This window comes from Sphaeramia orbicularis, chromosome 22 (genome assembly GCF_902148855.1).
Source record: "Sphaeramia orbicularis chromosome 22, fSphaOr1.1, whole genome shotgun sequence".
NCBI lineage: Eukaryota > Metazoa > Chordata > Actinopteri > Kurtiformes > Apogonidae > Sphaeramia > Sphaeramia orbicularis.
In genome coordinates this window covers 44,138,086-44,155,787 of record NC_043978.1, presented here as the reverse complement: position 1 = coordinate 44,155,787, position 17,702 = coordinate 44,138,086, and the positions used below count along the sequence as shown (strand labels likewise).

Here is a 17,702-nt window from a genome sequence, read left to right as displayed (position 1 = left end):
TTTGTTTTAAGGCAGAATACAGTTGCTATAGGCCCTGAGTCCTTTCTGTTTTCTCTGCCCCAGGTGCCCGACACCAGGGTGCGACGGCTCGGGACATATCACTGGCAACTACGCCTCTCACAGAAGGTACAACTCATCACCTGTACCACACATATACAAACAAAAGCATCCATTTGGTCCATACCCGTCCCTTTGTCTCACATGCATCCTGAGGTTCTCCTCTTCCTCTGCTTCCTCGGACTCCCCCTCGTCTCCTCCTTTTACATGCATCCAGCTTCAACTTTGTAACACTGTCATTTATCTGCAGTCTCTCAGGGTGTCCACGGGCCAGGAAAAGTGGGATAAAGATCATCCACAGTAAAGAGAACAAGGAGGACCAGGAGCCTATCAGGTACAGTACAGACAGAGATCATCAGTCTTCTGTCTCTCTTTAAAACCCTCACACTTAAAGCCTGCCGCTAACGCCGCTCACTGCTTCCTTTACAAGAGCCATGTGAAATATGAAAGATTTTATTTTTATTTCCGGGCGTTATCATGACAGAGGGAATCTGTGTGAATGGGGGAAGTCTTAATATTCCTCTCTGTTTTACATGTAGCAGTGCACGTGGGAATAAATCAGCTTCAACAAGACAAATGTGCTTTGAGTGTAAAAGTTTCGACCCAAATGTAAAGGTGCAGGAGAAACTTCAGAAGTGCAAGGCTGTAGCAGTTTCGAGAGGGGGAGAGTCTGCAGTCTCTGGTGAACTCCTGCAGACGTGCAGGTAGAGAAAGACAGAGAGGAAAGCAGAGAGGGAGAGATAGAGGCACAGAGAGATTGATTGGACTCTACCTAAATCCCACAGTGGGCTTCTGTGGCCTCAGCCCTGCAGCTTCATTGATTTCTCTGGTGGTGCAGAGCACAAACAGCACACTTTGGTCGCGCTCGAGTCGATCTTGTCATTCTGTTGAATTTGGAGGACAGCTTGCCACAGGTACACAATATGGACAAAAGTATCGGGACACATTTAATTCAGAGGTTTCTTTTCTAACGAGTCTGGGCTATAAAGCAGTAATGACAAATCAAGTCATATTATAGTTTTATATTACAATAAATATTGCATTGCATTGGTTAGTTTTATTTAGATTATTTTTGCTTCCAAAGTGCCTCAGAGATAGTTTTTACATAATTTCTCTCAACATTGATGTTTTTTTTTTTTTTATCCATGACTATGATTTTAAGTCTTCTGTCTCTAAATTTCTCAAATATTTTTCATGCTCTGACTGTAAATAATAATTTTATACCACAGCCAACCATCTACTGTCTTCACATCATCCTTAGGAAGAAAGATCTTCCATTAAACTTTAAGGAAATATTGATGTTTATATCTCAAACATGAACAGGACGTCTTACAGCTGTAGCCATGATGTGTCCCAATAGTTTAGTCCATGTAGTTTATCAATCTTATTCCTATGATTTACAGTCAAAGCATGAAAAATGTTTTAGAAATTTAGAGGTATAACATTTAAAATCATAGTTGGATAAAAAAAAAAAAAGTTTGGGAGTAATTAAGTAAAAACCATCTCTGAGGCATTTTGGAAGCGAAGATAACAATTTAAACAAAACAAGCCAATGCAATGCAATGATATTTATCACCATATAAACTATGACATTTGTTATTATTGTTTTGTAGTTCAGACCCCTGTTAGAAAAGAGACACTTGAATTGAACGTGTCCCAATACTTTTGTCCATCTCGTATATCTCTGACAATGTGTTGTTTTGGCATTAAAATAATGCTTCAAAATACACTCCACTACCACTGGAACTGCTGAGGAGTCATCTCTGGTCTTTGGAGGAACACACAGCCAAGCCTAACCAAGTTGACTGCATTATCTTGTTCTACAATAAAATGTCAGGCATAATGAGGTATATAAAAACAAATATATTCATCTGCTGTTTTTAATCTAAGAGGAAAAGAATACATGAAGTTCCCTTTCTAATTATTCTGTTGTCTCTCCAGAGATAAAGGATAAGGATTTCATGCTTTTCTCTCTTTCCCTTGTTCCCATTATTCTCAGAGGAAAGGCTACTTCACCTTCTTTTAATAATCTTTGTCTGAACCTCCAAAGCGCAGAGACAGTGACCTTTTGATGAGTATTTATACATTAAGAGGCTCTCTGTGTTTCTTTTTCTAAATAACTTTATTTTTCATAAAGTGAGACGTCACAGTGGCATAAACCCCAGGTAAATAACAAAGAAATGAAGGGTGGAAAACAGGATAAAAAACAAACAACACCATCAGTAAATGAAAAACAAAAAACACAGATCGTTCAGAACCATTCACCTCTAATGCTGCCTTCAAGTGCTGTTGGGAAGATGATCTTTCCACTAGTGAATTCAAAATTACCAGTGCATCGTGTAATTTTGTGGTCTTAGTGAAATCAAAAATGGCCGGCACAATTTCTGGGGACCTACTTGGGTTGCAGCTACTTGGGTAAAACAGTTTTGGACGTGGTAATTCATCTGCTACAGCATTTTTTGTAATTTTTTAACACATTGTGGGCCAGATCTACTAAGATTCCAATTTGCGTGTACTAATTTGCTTGTGCAATCTAGAATTTTGCGCGGGGGGTTGAATCACAGTTTGCAGGTGATTTACTAAGATTGCTTGCGCAAATTACAACAAGTGCAAAGTCTTGGAGACCGCCTTATTTAAATGAGGGTTTTGTGTGCACTACTGGAGACAATACACTGTGAAAACTGCTCTGGGATACACCAGCACTAATGGGAACAGTGAGTGAATGATCCAGATGCACGGAAATGTAACATTGGAGGAGTTTTGTCATAGAAGGTATTGCATGACTCATTCATTCATTCATTTATTTTGCATTTTGGGGGGGGTGTGTTGTCGGATTGACTGTTAGGCGCACATAATTTTGTCACATTGTAGCCTAATGTTGGGGTGTATTTTTAATCCAAATTGTCAGATCAAGTGGAAAAGAGTCCCGTAAAGTGTGTGTGTGTGTGTGTGTGTGTGTGTGTGTGGGGGGGGGGGGGGGGGGGGGGGGCGTCATGGGCATACGTCTCAATATTTTTTTCTTCTGTCACTCCAAAAATGTTCACACAAGTATGAAAAATGCATTCTCTGCACCTCGTTTCATCATTTCAATGTCTCCTAACCACTTCCATGTGTGTGCAATTATGCATCCAACCCATTTGCTCCTCCTTTTGAGACGTATTAAATATAGACGCACTTTCTATCAGCACAATTGCTTTCGGGTTTGATAAATCCCTTTGCGTGTGCTAAATTAATATATTTACATTTTCTCCTCCCACCACACACACATTTGTATATAAACACCCCATATTCCATGTTCATTGTGCCAAATGTACTAAGTGGATGCAGATGTGCTATTTTGCACCTTTGAAAGACGCAACCCTTATTGCGCGCTGTTAGTAAATCAGTTTGTACATTTTTTTGCATGTGCAATAAGTTTGCACACGTTTTAATACACGCAAACCTTTAGTAGATCCGGCCCTGTGTATGTTATAAATGTGCAAAATCATCAGCTAACAGCAGCAGAATGTTAATTAAAGAATTGTTTATCATTTGCGATGAATCCCTCGTTGCTCTCCACCATGTTGAAAAGTTCAAAAATTGTTTTTATCTCAGTAGCTCGTGTATCAAAATTTTTTCCCAGTTCTCCAGTGGAAAACACGACGTAAGGGGCCATTCATGTGCAATTCTCGAGTTTGTAACTAGCATTTACCACAATTACAACTAGAAAAGCACTCGGAGAGCGCAGACCTCCACCAAGCGCAAAAATTCCCCACATAATCGGTGATACAAATCCTACATTTATTTTTTAAAATAAAATCCGCCTTCTGGATCAGATCCGGATCAGCCTTTGAAATGTAATAGAGGACCCCATTGTCAATTCCTGAGTAAAATTTCATGAGTTTTGGTCAATAATTAAGCGAGATATTGGGAAACGAAAATTTTGGCCCCATTTACCACAATGTTAATGAAAATTTCAAAGTGATCCAGAATCCAGGATTTCTTCCAGATCACCCCCAAAAGTTAATCATTTCTTCCTTATCCCATTTCCAACAAACCCTGAAAATTTCATCAAAATCTGTCCATAACTTTTTGAGTTATGTTGCACACTAACGGACAGACAAACAAACAGACAGACAAACAAACCCTGGCAAAAACATAACCTCCTTGGCGGAGGTAATAACACGTGAAGGCAGAATAAGTCCCCGTTGTAAACATACATGTATACTCTCAAGTTCATTATGTTCATGTATTTTTTTCACAGTACTTTTGTGAAGCTCTTAGGACACTTATCTTAGCTGTATTGTTTTTGCAAGGTTGTAATGAATAAGCATATTTATTTCTCAGTCTCTTTATGTAGTTACAGCAAGAAAATACAGAAAAGATGTGCAAAATATTAATAACAGAAAAGAATAGAGTAGACTAGAGTAGAATAGAATAGAACAGAATAGAATAGAATAGAATAGAATAGAATAGAATAGAATAGAATAGAATAGAATAGAAATAAAAGAACTAAATGACTTCTACATGCAGAAGTCATGTGTGACCTTAGTTGTTTTGGTCAAACAATATCAATCTGGTGAAATAACCAGGGGTTTAGAGCAGTAAAACTCACCTTTCTGTTCAAAATAAACGCCATGGCCTAGATGGCTGGAGAGTCAGCTTGTGACTGATGGGTCACCAGCTTGATTCCCTGGACTGGCGGAGAGTTGTTGGCTGATGTGCACTTGAGCAAGGCACTTAACCCCACATTTGCTCCCTGGGCGTGATATGGCGAGCCCACTGCTCCTGGTATGCAGTGTGTGATGCATGCATGATCCAGTGATGGGTTAAAGGCAGAAGACAAATTTTGGTGTGGTGCATGTTTACGTGTGTGACAAAATAAAGATTCTTCTTCTCAAAAGAGTTTGCAAGTGCAAAAAGAGATAACACCAAGTACCTGACACTTTTTCAGAAATTTTTTGTTCTCAATGCAGCTTTTTCATTCAGTTTTTCTGTGTATGCCAGTTGTATCTGACAAATGCATATGTATAGTCATCATAACCTACAAATACAACTGATAGGTGATAATAACAATTTTGTTCCCCTCAGAGGATGCTAAAAGGAGCACTCAGAAGAGACACAATATGAAGATGTGTGTAGAGTAGTATTTGATAAAGACAGTACATAGGTTTTCATTTGCTTATCAGTCCTGTCTTGAGATGCAAGTTCTGCAGAAAAGTGGAATAGTAGTACTGCAGTAAATAGTAAAAAAAAAAAGGAAAGAGGGTAAACATTCCTGAAGTATCACTACGAGAAAACTCCCATAAAAAACACTTCACATGTTTTTTTCACAAAAAGACAAGTACTAATGGAGTAGAATAACCAGTGCATTGATACCATCCACAATGGCAACAAGGCCAGAGCTAAAAAAAAAAAAAAAAGAATACACCTGTCGAATAGTAAATAAAAAAACCCTTTTGATTGTGGTCCTCAAATCTGACACACTGACCTTTATATCAGACAAGAACACCGTAGTGTCTGAGGCGATCATAAAGAACACTGAGGCCGACAGTTCTACACACTTTAATCACAAAGACACTACACTCACCGTTTATAGATATGAAGAAATTCAACAACACAGAAACTCAAAACAAGAACATGCATAGTCAAAGATGTAAGATCAAAACCAAATACTGATGTAGACGCGGCTGATGCTAGCGTTAGCCATAATCCATTTTGTGAGCTGTGACATTTGGAATAATTTACTGCCTCATTGCATCTGATTAGCACTGGTGTTGATGCACTGTCAGCATTCCAACACTGTGATAAGGCCGCTACTGGGACAGCTTTAAATAAGATGATAGTATCTTATTTCTATCAAAGAACAGGAGATAGAGGTAAACAGAAAAAAATGGAATTTGCTCATACAGTATATGTGTGCGGTTTCTCAGGGGACAAAGAGACTATAGTACAGATATCTCAGAGTTAGTGTGTGATGGAGGAAAGGTGGATGTGTCCAGTCTGATGAACATATAAGCAAGTGAAGCCTGATTTATCCACCTTGTGTCTCCTTTAGGTGTCCAGTCCCGGGCTGTGATGGTCAGGGACATGTGACAGGGAAGTATGCGTCCCACAGAAGTGCTTCAGGATGCCCCATAGCAGCCAAGAGACAAAAAGACGGCTACCTAAATGGTATTCAGTTCACATGGAAGTCTGGCAAGACGGAGGGCATGTCTTGCCCCACACCAGGCTGTGACGGCTCAGGTCACGTCAGCGGCAGCTTCCTGACACATCGGAGGTGAGTTAGAAAGAGCTGGCTTGAGGACTTTAGGAAACAAGACCCAAAAAATAGAACTTTGTAAATCATTCTGCTGCTGATGCCTGTGTAGAAAACTGTTCAGCTAACCCGTGCCCCAGTTACTGATGGTTTTATGTCATTTCAGAGGCACTATAAAACATACAGTACTGTCAAAATCCATAGGCTAAAGCAGTGGTTCTCAAAGTTTTTACAGTGGAGGACACCCTGAAATACACTTCTTTAGCCAAGTAGTGCCAACTCTCGCTTCAGCATTTTTGACTGAAAAAAATTTGACAAAATTTGTTCCTGTGCCAAAGGTGTCTGTTTATATTTTCTAAACTTTGTAAACAAACAACTTATATTTAACTGTAATATTAAGAAAAAAAAAATTAAGTATATTTTGTTTGCAAAATTTAACTAATTTAATCCTACCCCACAGGTGTCTTTATCAATAACTTAATACATTAATCAAACAATACATTTTTCCTAATTTAGCATTCATAACTTGCTTAAACAAGTTGTGGCTTAAAGGTGCGGGAGACTTTCGTGATCAATTTTTCATCAAATCTGTAAAACCCCAGTCATAGCCTAAGTATTACAAATCTGTAAGTCTTTCTGTGATTACTCACGTGAATCTCTTGCATTACGGTGAACAATTTCTTAGTGCCATCCACCATAAACAAACTATGTGTTTACAAACAGAGCCGGGAGGTAACTCAGGCATCTTCAGAATTTTATCACAACGTGCATTGTGGGAAAGGGAGGTTCGCACAGCTGCCTGACAGCGACAGTGCAACCATATGATATTATATGGATGAAACAAACACGACGCGGAAATGGCTAAAATGCGGAAACGGCTGAAGGAATATGCATCGAGGGAAGGGAGCTCCTGCCGTTTCCGCATTGTGTCTGTTCCAGCTGCTGTTGTCAGGCGGCTGTGTGAGCCTTCATTTCCCACAATGCACGTCGCGACAAAATTCTGAAGATGCCCGACTTACCTCCCGGCTCTGTTTGTAACACATGGTTTGTTTATGGTGGATGGCACAAAGAAATTGTTCACCATAATGCAAGAGATTCAGGTGAGTAGACTTACGGATTCGTGATACTGAGGTTATGACTGGGGTTTTACAGATCTAATGAAAAATTGGTCACGAAAGTCTCCTGTACCTTTAAACAAGATGATTGACAATAAAACTATTATATGAATGTATTTACTGTGTTTTCTATTTCAGCAGTAATTCTCATTACTTATTTTGTATTTGGTACATGATGACTCATTAAATGTATTTTTCCAAAAGATTTTCAAGTACCCCCGGGCTTCTTCCAAGTACCCTTGGGGATATGCGTACCCCACTTTGGGAACCCCTGGGCTAAAGTACACAATATTATCAATAATCATTCTGTGACACTTGATATGTTGTAAGACAATCACCGATGGTAGTACGTCATAACTGATGTAATAGTACATCATGTAACTTGAGGAAAGTGCCACCAAAAAGGAAAGGATTTCACAGTTTTACATAATTTCAACTGAAACGAATCAATGCCCAAAAATTGCATAGAGTCTTAGCTTACTGGCTCCACTGTTTTAATAAAAATATAAAAATGTGGTGCCAGTGCATCAATATGGCACTACAAGAGGCACAGATACTGGTAATTTAGAATCATAACATTTTCTGTTACTTTTCTGTCTTTTGTTTTTAAAGTGAATCATGAAGTCCATATAGTTGGATTAATATTTGAAGTCTCTGCAGAAAATCAGCTGAGTCTGACACTGCAGCTGTGGTTTTTCTTCAGGTGATTTTGCATCTCATTATTGTTATCAGTTCTGTTCATGTGAGAGCTGAACTCAAGGTCCTGCTCTGTTTGTCGCAACATGTATCTGTACTAGAAACCTAATGCAACCACAAACATACACTTCTGATGTATAAGTAAAGGTCACCAAAGCCATAAATCAAGTTAACACATGTCAAAATATTAATGGAGCTTATGTGAGTCTGCTATTCTGCTAATGATGTTCAGTGTAGTCTAAAAAAAAAACAAATCAGCACATATTTCATTCTTTTCATGTACATGGAAACACTGCCTGTTCTCAGCTGACAAACACAGCCCATGTAACACCTACTGGATGTCCTGATTTGACCAGAAACAGAAAAGCAAAAGGAAAGTTTCTGAATCTGTTGTATGTGACTGTTAAGGAAGTATACACCAATATTAGTTGTGGAATAGTCATGGGAAGAGATTGATTTCATGGTTTAGACCTTTTTTTTCCACAACATTCACTTAGAATCCAATCTTTTCAATTCTAATCTGGGTCACATCCATTATAATTATAGTTGAAATGTCTTTGACAGGGATAACATTTATTTATTTATTTAAATTTCAAAAGAATGCCCCCAATGCAATGTATATAGGACTTGTAGCCATAATAGCCCATTTGCAGACCTTGTCCCTGGCTACATTTTTACAAAAGAATGTTAAAAAGAAAAAATACAACCACAAAACAACAATAAAAACATTTGACAAAAAACATGCATTTTGACAAAAAAACTACTTTGATTGAAAAAAACAAAACTACCAAATGGCAGTAAAAGTTAAGAGAACAAAAAGTAGCTAATATAAATATGAACTGGACAACAAGAATGATGAGTGCAAAGATATGATTCATTGTTCTTAGATTTGTCTTTCTTCGAGCCAGGGTTTTGTCTCATACATTATCCTAAATCATATACAGATCTGATCTTGCAATGTGACTTTAGTCTGAACCATCAGATCAGCATTCGCACAACTGTTATGTCACTGTAGATTCAGATTTGTCATTGCAGGGAGTCCCTCAAATGAGCTCAGTCTTTGACATACACATGAATGCATCAGTAGAATTAATCCAAGAACATCAGATGTTTTAATAAACCACTGGCAGGAACTATTTTACTGTGCAGTGACAGCACATTTTTCACAGGTTGATTTTAACATTTCAATCTGAACACTTGTAAATCTGCTTCAGCTCTGATCATTAAATCTGAACTGAGCAGTGTGAACATAGTCAGTGACATCTTCACTGGTTTGTGCTCTGTGCTGAATTACAGTCTTAATCTTTACAATCTGTGCTGAATTCTCAGTTTGGAGCTCATCTGTCCACACAAAACCATCCATGTCTCAGAAGTGGTTGTAGAGAATCGGATCAGGTTTCATGCAATGATGTGAAAAATGTTTGTACCTGTTCTTGAAGCATTATCCAGATTTATCCAGATTTAAGGGGCATCCTGTGTCCCTACTGTAGCCGTTAACTTACATGTGTAAGTAGAATAGTCTGAGTGTAATTTTCCATATCTACTTTGGTGCATAACCCTGAGAATACCGATGCACTTGGCTTCTAGATAGATATTTTCTTTCTGCAGTTTTAAACCATGTTGCTTCACTAATTGTGTGTGGAAACCCAAATATACTGAAAGCATTCTTCCTCCAGTCTGTCAGGTTGTCCACGTGCCACCTCCGCCATGAGGAAAGCCAGGCTCTCCGGAGTGGAAATGCTAACAATAAAGCAGCAACGTGCCAGCAACGGTAACTACAACTTCACCCACACAATGCAGCCAATCAGGAACATTGATGTGGAATGATTTACTGAGCAGAGTTCCAATTTCAGATAATAAACCAATCAGGAGGGTGTATGGTACAGCCTAAATTGGAAATAAATTCAGCCATTCAGGACCAGGCTGTAAATAGTGTAAGAGTGGCTCCAATCTGGAAGAACAGAGCCGGGTTTACTTGGCAGTAATCAAACGTAGAAAATCAGAGCGAGCTTGTGGCTTCGTGCTCCATCTGTTTTTCACACACTTCAGCTTGAGCTGCAGTGAATTTCAGCAGTGAATAAAAGGATGTGACAGGATCGTAATATAATTTGTCTGTAAGAGTGTTCAGTCTTAATCAGCTCAAATGACCTGCCCTGTTCATTCACAGAGGTGAGGAAATCACACGCAGCGTCCGTCCACAGCCTTCCTCCGCCACACTGTCATATTGTGGCATAAATTACTTTCATGGAAACAAAAAGGCTGTGAATCTAATTTATGAGTGAGGTCATGTGTCAGGACTAATGCAGTTCATCCTCCGCAGGGCTGGAGCATGAAGAAGAGATCAAACAGCTGGATGAAGAAATCAAAGATTTAAGTGAATCAAATTCACAAGTGGAAGCAGACATGATCAAACTTAGAACGCAGGTAAGTGACGACATTTATCACCTTCTGTCAGAGTCTGAGTCGTCAGCAAAGGAGAAAAAATGGTCTTCTCTATGTGTTACTGTCCACTTCATTTAGGACTGCCTCCCCAAACTTAGGGTCAGGACCCAAAATGGGTCACAAAGCTGTTTTTTATTGAATCACCAAAAATACATAATGATATATGTGGATATTTGTTTTCTGATTAAAATAGAGAGTGGTCTGAGGAGAGCTATGTGAAAAGCAGGTGCTGAAATGTCAGTCATTAAGATGAAACAAGATAAAAAGGCAATGAAAAGTAAGATAAAAACTATGAAAAGACAAAAAGATTTTAACAAGATGAAAACGACAAAAAGATGCAAAACACGTAAGCCAAAAAACATAATGTAAGAAGATGAAAACATGTTACAAAAATTATGTAACAAGCCAAAATTGACAAAAATGTTAGAAAATGAAAACACCTTAAAATTGACAACATAGAAACAATGTAAAAATCATTTAATAACAGGAAACTGGTGTAAAAAATAATCTAATAAGACAAAAATTATCTAAAAGACACAAGGCAAAACCATGCAAAAATAATGTAACAAACTGAAAACAATGTAAAATAAATTATGTAACTAGATGGAAACAATGTAAAACACGTAACAAAACAAAAAGGATGTAAAAATTATGTAACAATGACTAAACAAGACAAACGTATGTATTTCAACATTGTTTTGTCCATGGAGGGGTCAGTAAAAATGTTCACCTTACGGCAACCCCTGATCTTATTTTGTTGATTTGGGTTATTTGAGACACGAAATTAATTTATTTTGTAAGAATTTGGAAAACACTGATTTATACAGAATAAAAATCAGCCGTTTCCATCAAATGCAGTTAAACTAAAGTAGCCTTTTTTTGTAAATGTAAAGCACAGAGAGTATGTAGGAGTAAAGCATAACATCTGAATTCGAGTTAAAGTCCAGATTCCTGAAAACCTCACCTCTGGATGAGTGTATTCCAGTGTATGTGTCATTACTGTAGTGTAATATTCCGCTCCTCTTCTCAGATTACAACAATGGAGTCCAACCTGAAGTCCATAGAGGAGGAAAACAAGGTGATTGAACAGCAAAATGAATCTCTCCTGCATGAGCTGGCCAACCTCAGCCAGTCACTGATTAACAGTTTAGCTAATGTCCAGCTCCCTCATATGGTAAGGGCCACCAGGAACGGCAAGCCGGCAAGTCGCAGAACATAGCTAACGTAGCATTATCGCAGCTTTCTTTGTGTACTTGACCACAGCCTATTGTGCATGCTTAGTCTAAGATGTGGAGCGTTGCTTGTCATTCCAAACAGCGAGGGAGAGATGTGAAATGAGGCTTGATTGGACATTTATATTCCCACGGTAACAACACCAATCACTGCTAAGTTCCAATAACTGTTCCCTTTAGATTAAACCAACTGTCTGTAGTAGGTTATTGTCTCTGACTTTACACAAGTATGATAATTAAAGGATGTTCTGTTACAGTTAGAGCTTTAAATGGTTGACGCTTCAGTCGATGCCACTCAGTGTTATGATGTTTGTGAAAGTGTGTGTGCCTGTGCCATAAAATGACAAGAATCCCATTGCGCTGCAAAAGGTTTCTTGGTAATCACAGACTCTTTATCCTTTACAAAGGCATTCCTCGTAGTCTTGCTTTGAGGTGATGCGTTCATCTTCAGTTAATACATGTATTCTGTTGTTTTCCTTTAGTATAAACTTGGTTTTTCTCTAAATCCTCTTGAAAACTTGTACTGTGTTCCGCTATTCCATCCAGATGATTTGAGGTTGTCTGTATGTGTGTGTTTATCAAATACAGCCACCTAGTGTTCATGTGTGGTGGAGTTGTTCAAAGTAAGCTAATAGAAAGGCGTTCCCTCCCTCCTCCCTTTTCCTTTGATTTCATAGAAACCACTGGCACACAAAGAACCTCCTCTAAGGACCAGCTGTCTACAGTTGCACCAGCAAGTAAGAAACTTTATAAACGTTATCTTTATTCATCTCATTTATTATAACACACATCCACTTTGCACATGTTCCTATTTTGGGAAACACTTATCCACCATTAGCCAGCTGATTTTTTAGCAGCTTTTTATACAGTCGCGGAAAAACGTATTAGACCACCCTTGTTTTCTTCAATTGCTTGTTCATTTTAATGGCTGGTACAACTAAAGGTACATTTGTTTGGACAAATATAATGATAACAACAAAAATAGCTCATAAGAGTTTAATTTCAGAGCTGATATCTATCCATTTTCCATGGTTTTCTTGATAATAACCAACATCACTTCAGTTCTTACATCAATATCTATGGCATTGTACTGACAAAAACAGTGCTTTTAGGCATTCCCTGGTTTTTTTCTGTCTGTTTTAGTCACATGATACACACAGGAGTTAGTACTTGATTGCATAACCATTGTTTTTGATGACTTTTGATGGTCTAATAATTTTTTCCGCGACTGTATGTTATTATAAAGAATTTATCAATGTATGGATATATTCTACAAATATTCAGCCATTAAATCAATTAATATTTTTTCAATGCTAAGATGAGAGCTTCCTCAAAACTAATTTAACATTAGGAAGTTTATTAATAAAGGCAAACTAAAATAACAATCTATGGTGTAAAACTGAGACTTCATAATAATACAATATGAATAATTAAAATAAATATTTACTAATAAAACAGACTGAAGGTTATTTTATCAAGTACTAAGTTGAATTGAACAGTTTATAGTTTATTGATTCCATTTCACACAATTTTAGCAGAAAAAATCTGATGATATAATAATGTGGAAAGTGAAAGGGTAACTATTATTGTAAGTATTATTGTACTTATTGTTAAGTCAGTTGTTTAAATGAGTTTCACCGAATTTTGCATTTCTCGAGATTTAACTGACTTCTTAAGTGATATTTTTATGACACTGGTCTTCAATTAAAATGCTTTTAGAATAAAAGTTGTGAAACCTCACATTCCTTCTAGTGTAATATTTAAAAATTCTACTTTATAAGTGTATGTATTAGATGTGTTTTAGTTGTTATTTTTAAGTTTGAAACAGAAAAAATGAATAAAACACTCCAGAACAGCATTTTATCTAGAAATGTAGTAAATAAAACCATTTTTAGTGAATTAGTTACGAGCAAAGCCTCACTTTAGAATGACTTTTAACGCTCAGAGTTCTTTGGACGCTCTTAATACTTACAGTTTTATGTGTTTAATCGGTCATATTTATTAAATGCCATTAAGGTCGAATGACTGTTGCTCTTGTTTTACATATCTGTATGAAGCCCCTACTGACTACAACATATTAAGACTGTCATTTATAGACAATAACATCATAACTTACTATCAATAAGCACTAATTAGGAGGTTTTTGGGAGTTTTTGCATCACTAATTGTAGAACATGGACATACAGAATAAGGTAACGTACACTAATAAGCAGCAAATATGTGTACCTGCATGTTAAACCTTACCCTGTATTTTCGCCCTCTTTGTTTTTAACCTAAACATTTTGTTCCATTTTTCCAGGAGCCAATAAGTGAGCAGAACTTTGATGCCTATGTGACCACTCTGACAGATATGTACACAAACCAAGACCAGTACCAGAGCCCAGAAAACAAAGTCCTGTTGGAGAATATCAAACAAGCTGTTCAAGGGATTCAAGTGTAACCATGCAGCAAAGGGACACTTTTGTTCTCTCAGCCCGTGTGGGTGGTATATCAAAATCCACAGACATAAAGGCAGTTTGATCTCCTTCGTTCGGTGCAGTAACTTCTATAGTGTTATATATTCTAAATTCTGTTCTTTCAAAAAAAAGAGGTATTACGCTTATAGAGACCTCAAGATAATTTCTTTGGGTTTTTTTTCTTTCTTTTTGGGTCTTGCTTTGAGGAAGAACATAAAAAAGTAAACCGCAAAATAGTTTTTGAGGACATTCACATTTTGTACGTTTTCATATGAGCTGACATAGTGTCATGTAATGTTTCTAGCTGCTCATGTATGCACATTTTTAGTGTATATTTCTGAACAGTAAGCTAATGATAACAGAACGCGAGTTCTTTTTATTGCTTGACAACAAAGCATTTTAGATGAAAAAAGCTGAACTGGACAGTGAAATAAAAAAAACTACAAGCAAGGAGGAAGCTATTTATTTTTCTCCTCACTGGATGATTTTGGACTCGATGATTTTAGATGTTTTTTTCTTCTTCTTCTTCTTCTTCTCTTCTTCTTCTTCTTGCGTGTAGATTGTTCAAAAGCAAGAACTGGTTTGCCAATTGCTTTATTTTCTGACAATGCTTGAGAAACGTTTGTGTTCTGTTTTGATGATGAAAAAAAAGATGTGTAGCTGTAGGTGGGGGCATTTTTAATTGGTGCTGTAGATGATTCTGGAGAGGAAACTGACCTGATGTTTGTATGAATGTATGTATGAACAGTTCTATTGTAAACATCATTACACGGAAACCCGATGGTGGAAATCCCATTATCTAGGAGAGCCAATTAATTCCTAGAGGAAGACATCTGCGCGGTGCATGCATGTTCACATGCTCATCCTTACCTAATCTCAAATAGAAATGTCGTGTAAAGACAATGACCTATAGAGACCACATTCTAGCCTTTTAGTATCAAATCTGTTCAATTTGGAGACTTGCTAGGATCAAGACATGTCTCAGCAATATAATAATGAAATCATTTGTTTATAGTAGGTACGGGATGCAATCTGCAAAGAAAAAAAAGGTTGGGTATATGCAATTTCTTGTTTATAAACATAGTGGGGTAACATGAATCTTTTTAATATAGCCTATGTAAAATATTGATTTTTATACAAATCTTTTAATACAAAAAGTCTTTTTAAAAAAGAGGAGCAAACCTGGACACTGAGTTTAGAAGCGAAAGTATATGAGTTCCACTTTTTTTCTGTACGATTTTGCACAGGGACACCTTCGTTTCCATGTTTTGATGTTCTTACAGAAACTAAAAGCAGTACCCGAGAGCCTAAACAGAGGGTTTCAGAGGGTTTTGTAAAGAGTATTTATAGAATATGACAGCGGGACTTACAGGGTCACTGTCCCCACTTATGTGCCAGTAGACTATTTGCACTTGTCCTTGAAGATATTATCCTTACGTACGGCGGCGTGCAATTTTCCAGGTGACCTCTTTGGCACACGATTGGAGCAACCAACTGCTTGGAGCCACTGTAGGTGTGGATTTAGTACCACTGAAAGAGGAAGAACAGGGACTTGAATCAGAGAAGAGGATGATTATAACCATAGCAGTTATACTGTAGGCTATTATCAAGTGTAAAAACATTAACAATGTTCTTTCATTTTTGCTATGTTTTAGGAAGATGAAGTTATCCCCCAGCAGCACTTTATATCTAATCACTGTACAAAGGATTAAATAGTCAATCAATTCAAGGTTTTAAAAAAAGCAGAAGTAAACGAAGGCTCGCTTCCCTGACGCAGGCCAAGCCAGACCTTCGAGGGGTAATACAATCCAGCGTCACGCCTGTATGCCTGACTGTATGCACCCCTCCATTCTGTTGTTCTAGTTGTTAGCGATCATGTTCAGAATTTGCCTTTTCGAGAGCTAATGCAAAAGGTGCTTGTCGTTCACCTGATTGAAACTCATCTATTGTACTTTACTGTCCTCTTTCAGGACTCTACTACCCATCATCCATGACTGCATACGCCTTTTTCCACAGCATCGTGTCTGCAGCTTTTTGCCAATATAGTAATGCTTCAGTAGAGTAATAGCTAGTACCAGTTTTTGAATTAATTCTCATTATCAGTAAAAATGGAAAAGGGATTTTAAAGCACAAACCGGCTGCTCATCTGATGTTGGTACATAAATAACAAACCTGAAAAGAGTTATCTGTGACTATCTATAGGGAACACAAAAAGGTCGTCACATATTTAGAATGCTGACTTTTCATATAAATTATTGTGAATTCATCAGAGTTTAATATTTTATTTGAGCCGATTTCATTTTGAGGTTGATTTCAGTGACCATTAACAAAGACAGGATTTTGTATAAACTATTGTGCTCTGTGGAACTGAAGTTTGATTTATTTTTGTACTACACAGCATGGATTTGTTGACATTTTAATTTTGCTATAAATGTGTGAGATCACAAGTTGCTGTGATATTTCATTTATAAATTGTGAACTTTGTACAATTTTTGTCATGCTGGATGTTGACACATCTTACTCTGAATAAAGAAAAAATGTGTTGCCAGAGGCCTGTAAAATTATTATTATTATTATTATTATTATTATTATTACTATTATTATTATTATTTCTTGTTACTTGTCTAATCATGCAGAATACTTTGCTGTTATGTTGTCACTCAACAGATGGCAGCAAACTTTTCAACGCGCATGTTTATTATCAACCATGACTTACAAGCTTATCCAATACTGTTACTCCCACTGTCCTCATTTGTTGTTAATCCCAAAAGGAAGGGCAGAAAGCAATTAAAGCAAACTACAGTTTAACACACTTTTTATTGAAATACCTTTGTGTGACCAACCCTTTAATGAAGATGAAAATGCAGCCAATTTAATTTGTCATTCAGCCAGATAATCCACTTCACAATGGAGCAATTAAAGGAGGCTATAAGGCCCTGCTCCATATTGATCTTTCTGCCTCTCAGTCCAGTGCATGTCTCATTATAAAATAACGCTCTGCAGATGTGGAGAGAACTGATGCACACGCTGCCGACACCTCCAGACTTTCCCACTGGATCGTACCTTAACCCAGTGGTTCCCAACCTTTTTTGACTCATGACCCCATTTTAACGTCACAAATTTCTGGCGACCCCAGACATTCAAAACAGAGACTTTTTTTTTTTTTTGCTAAAATTAATTTGTTTTTCATCATGTAATGATTTGCTATACTATGTTGCAAATAAATGTTAATTTTAGAGGACATTTAGTCTATATCATGTATATTATTCTGGACAGAAACAGAAAAGCCAGGTGTAGATTACTGCACAAAGTGAGAATTTTATTTTTCTTGGTCAGGATATGTACAGTCAGTCCAGCTTGGATTTACAAGGCTGACAATTAATACTGAACAAACAATAACTCAAACTGAATTATGAAAGAGCTGCGGCATCTGAAACAGAACACAATGAACATTTGATAGATAAAC

General features: G+C 37.3%; 1 protein-coding gene across 5 annotated transcripts in view; it reads left to right on the top strand.

The window, feature by feature from the left end:
- The window catches only part of myt1lb (myelin transcription factor 1-like, b), a 110,328-nt gene extending 93,542 nt beyond the window's left edge, over positions 1 to 16,786 (top strand). For all 5 annotated transcript variants that reach the window (XM_030126570.1, XM_030126571.1, XM_030126569.1 and 2 more), the window contains 8 exons: positions 64 to 126; positions 308 to 391; positions 6,095 to 6,316; positions 9,783 to 9,877; positions 10,427 to 10,530; positions 11,579 to 11,722; positions 12,458 to 12,517; positions 14,080 to 16,786. In XM_030126570.1, coding sequence (XP_029982430.1) covers positions 64 to 126; positions 308 to 391; positions 6,095 to 6,316; positions 9,783 to 9,877; positions 10,427 to 10,530; positions 11,579 to 11,722; positions 12,458 to 12,517; positions 14,080 to 14,220 — 913 coding nt within the window. In that variant the 3' untranslated portion in view covers positions 14,221 to 16,786. The remainder of the gene's footprint in view (positions 1 to 63; positions 127 to 307; positions 392 to 6,094; positions 6,317 to 9,782; positions 9,878 to 10,426; positions 10,531 to 11,578; positions 11,723 to 12,457; positions 12,518 to 14,079) is intronic.
- Positions 16,787 to 17,702: the final 916 nt, after the last annotated feature.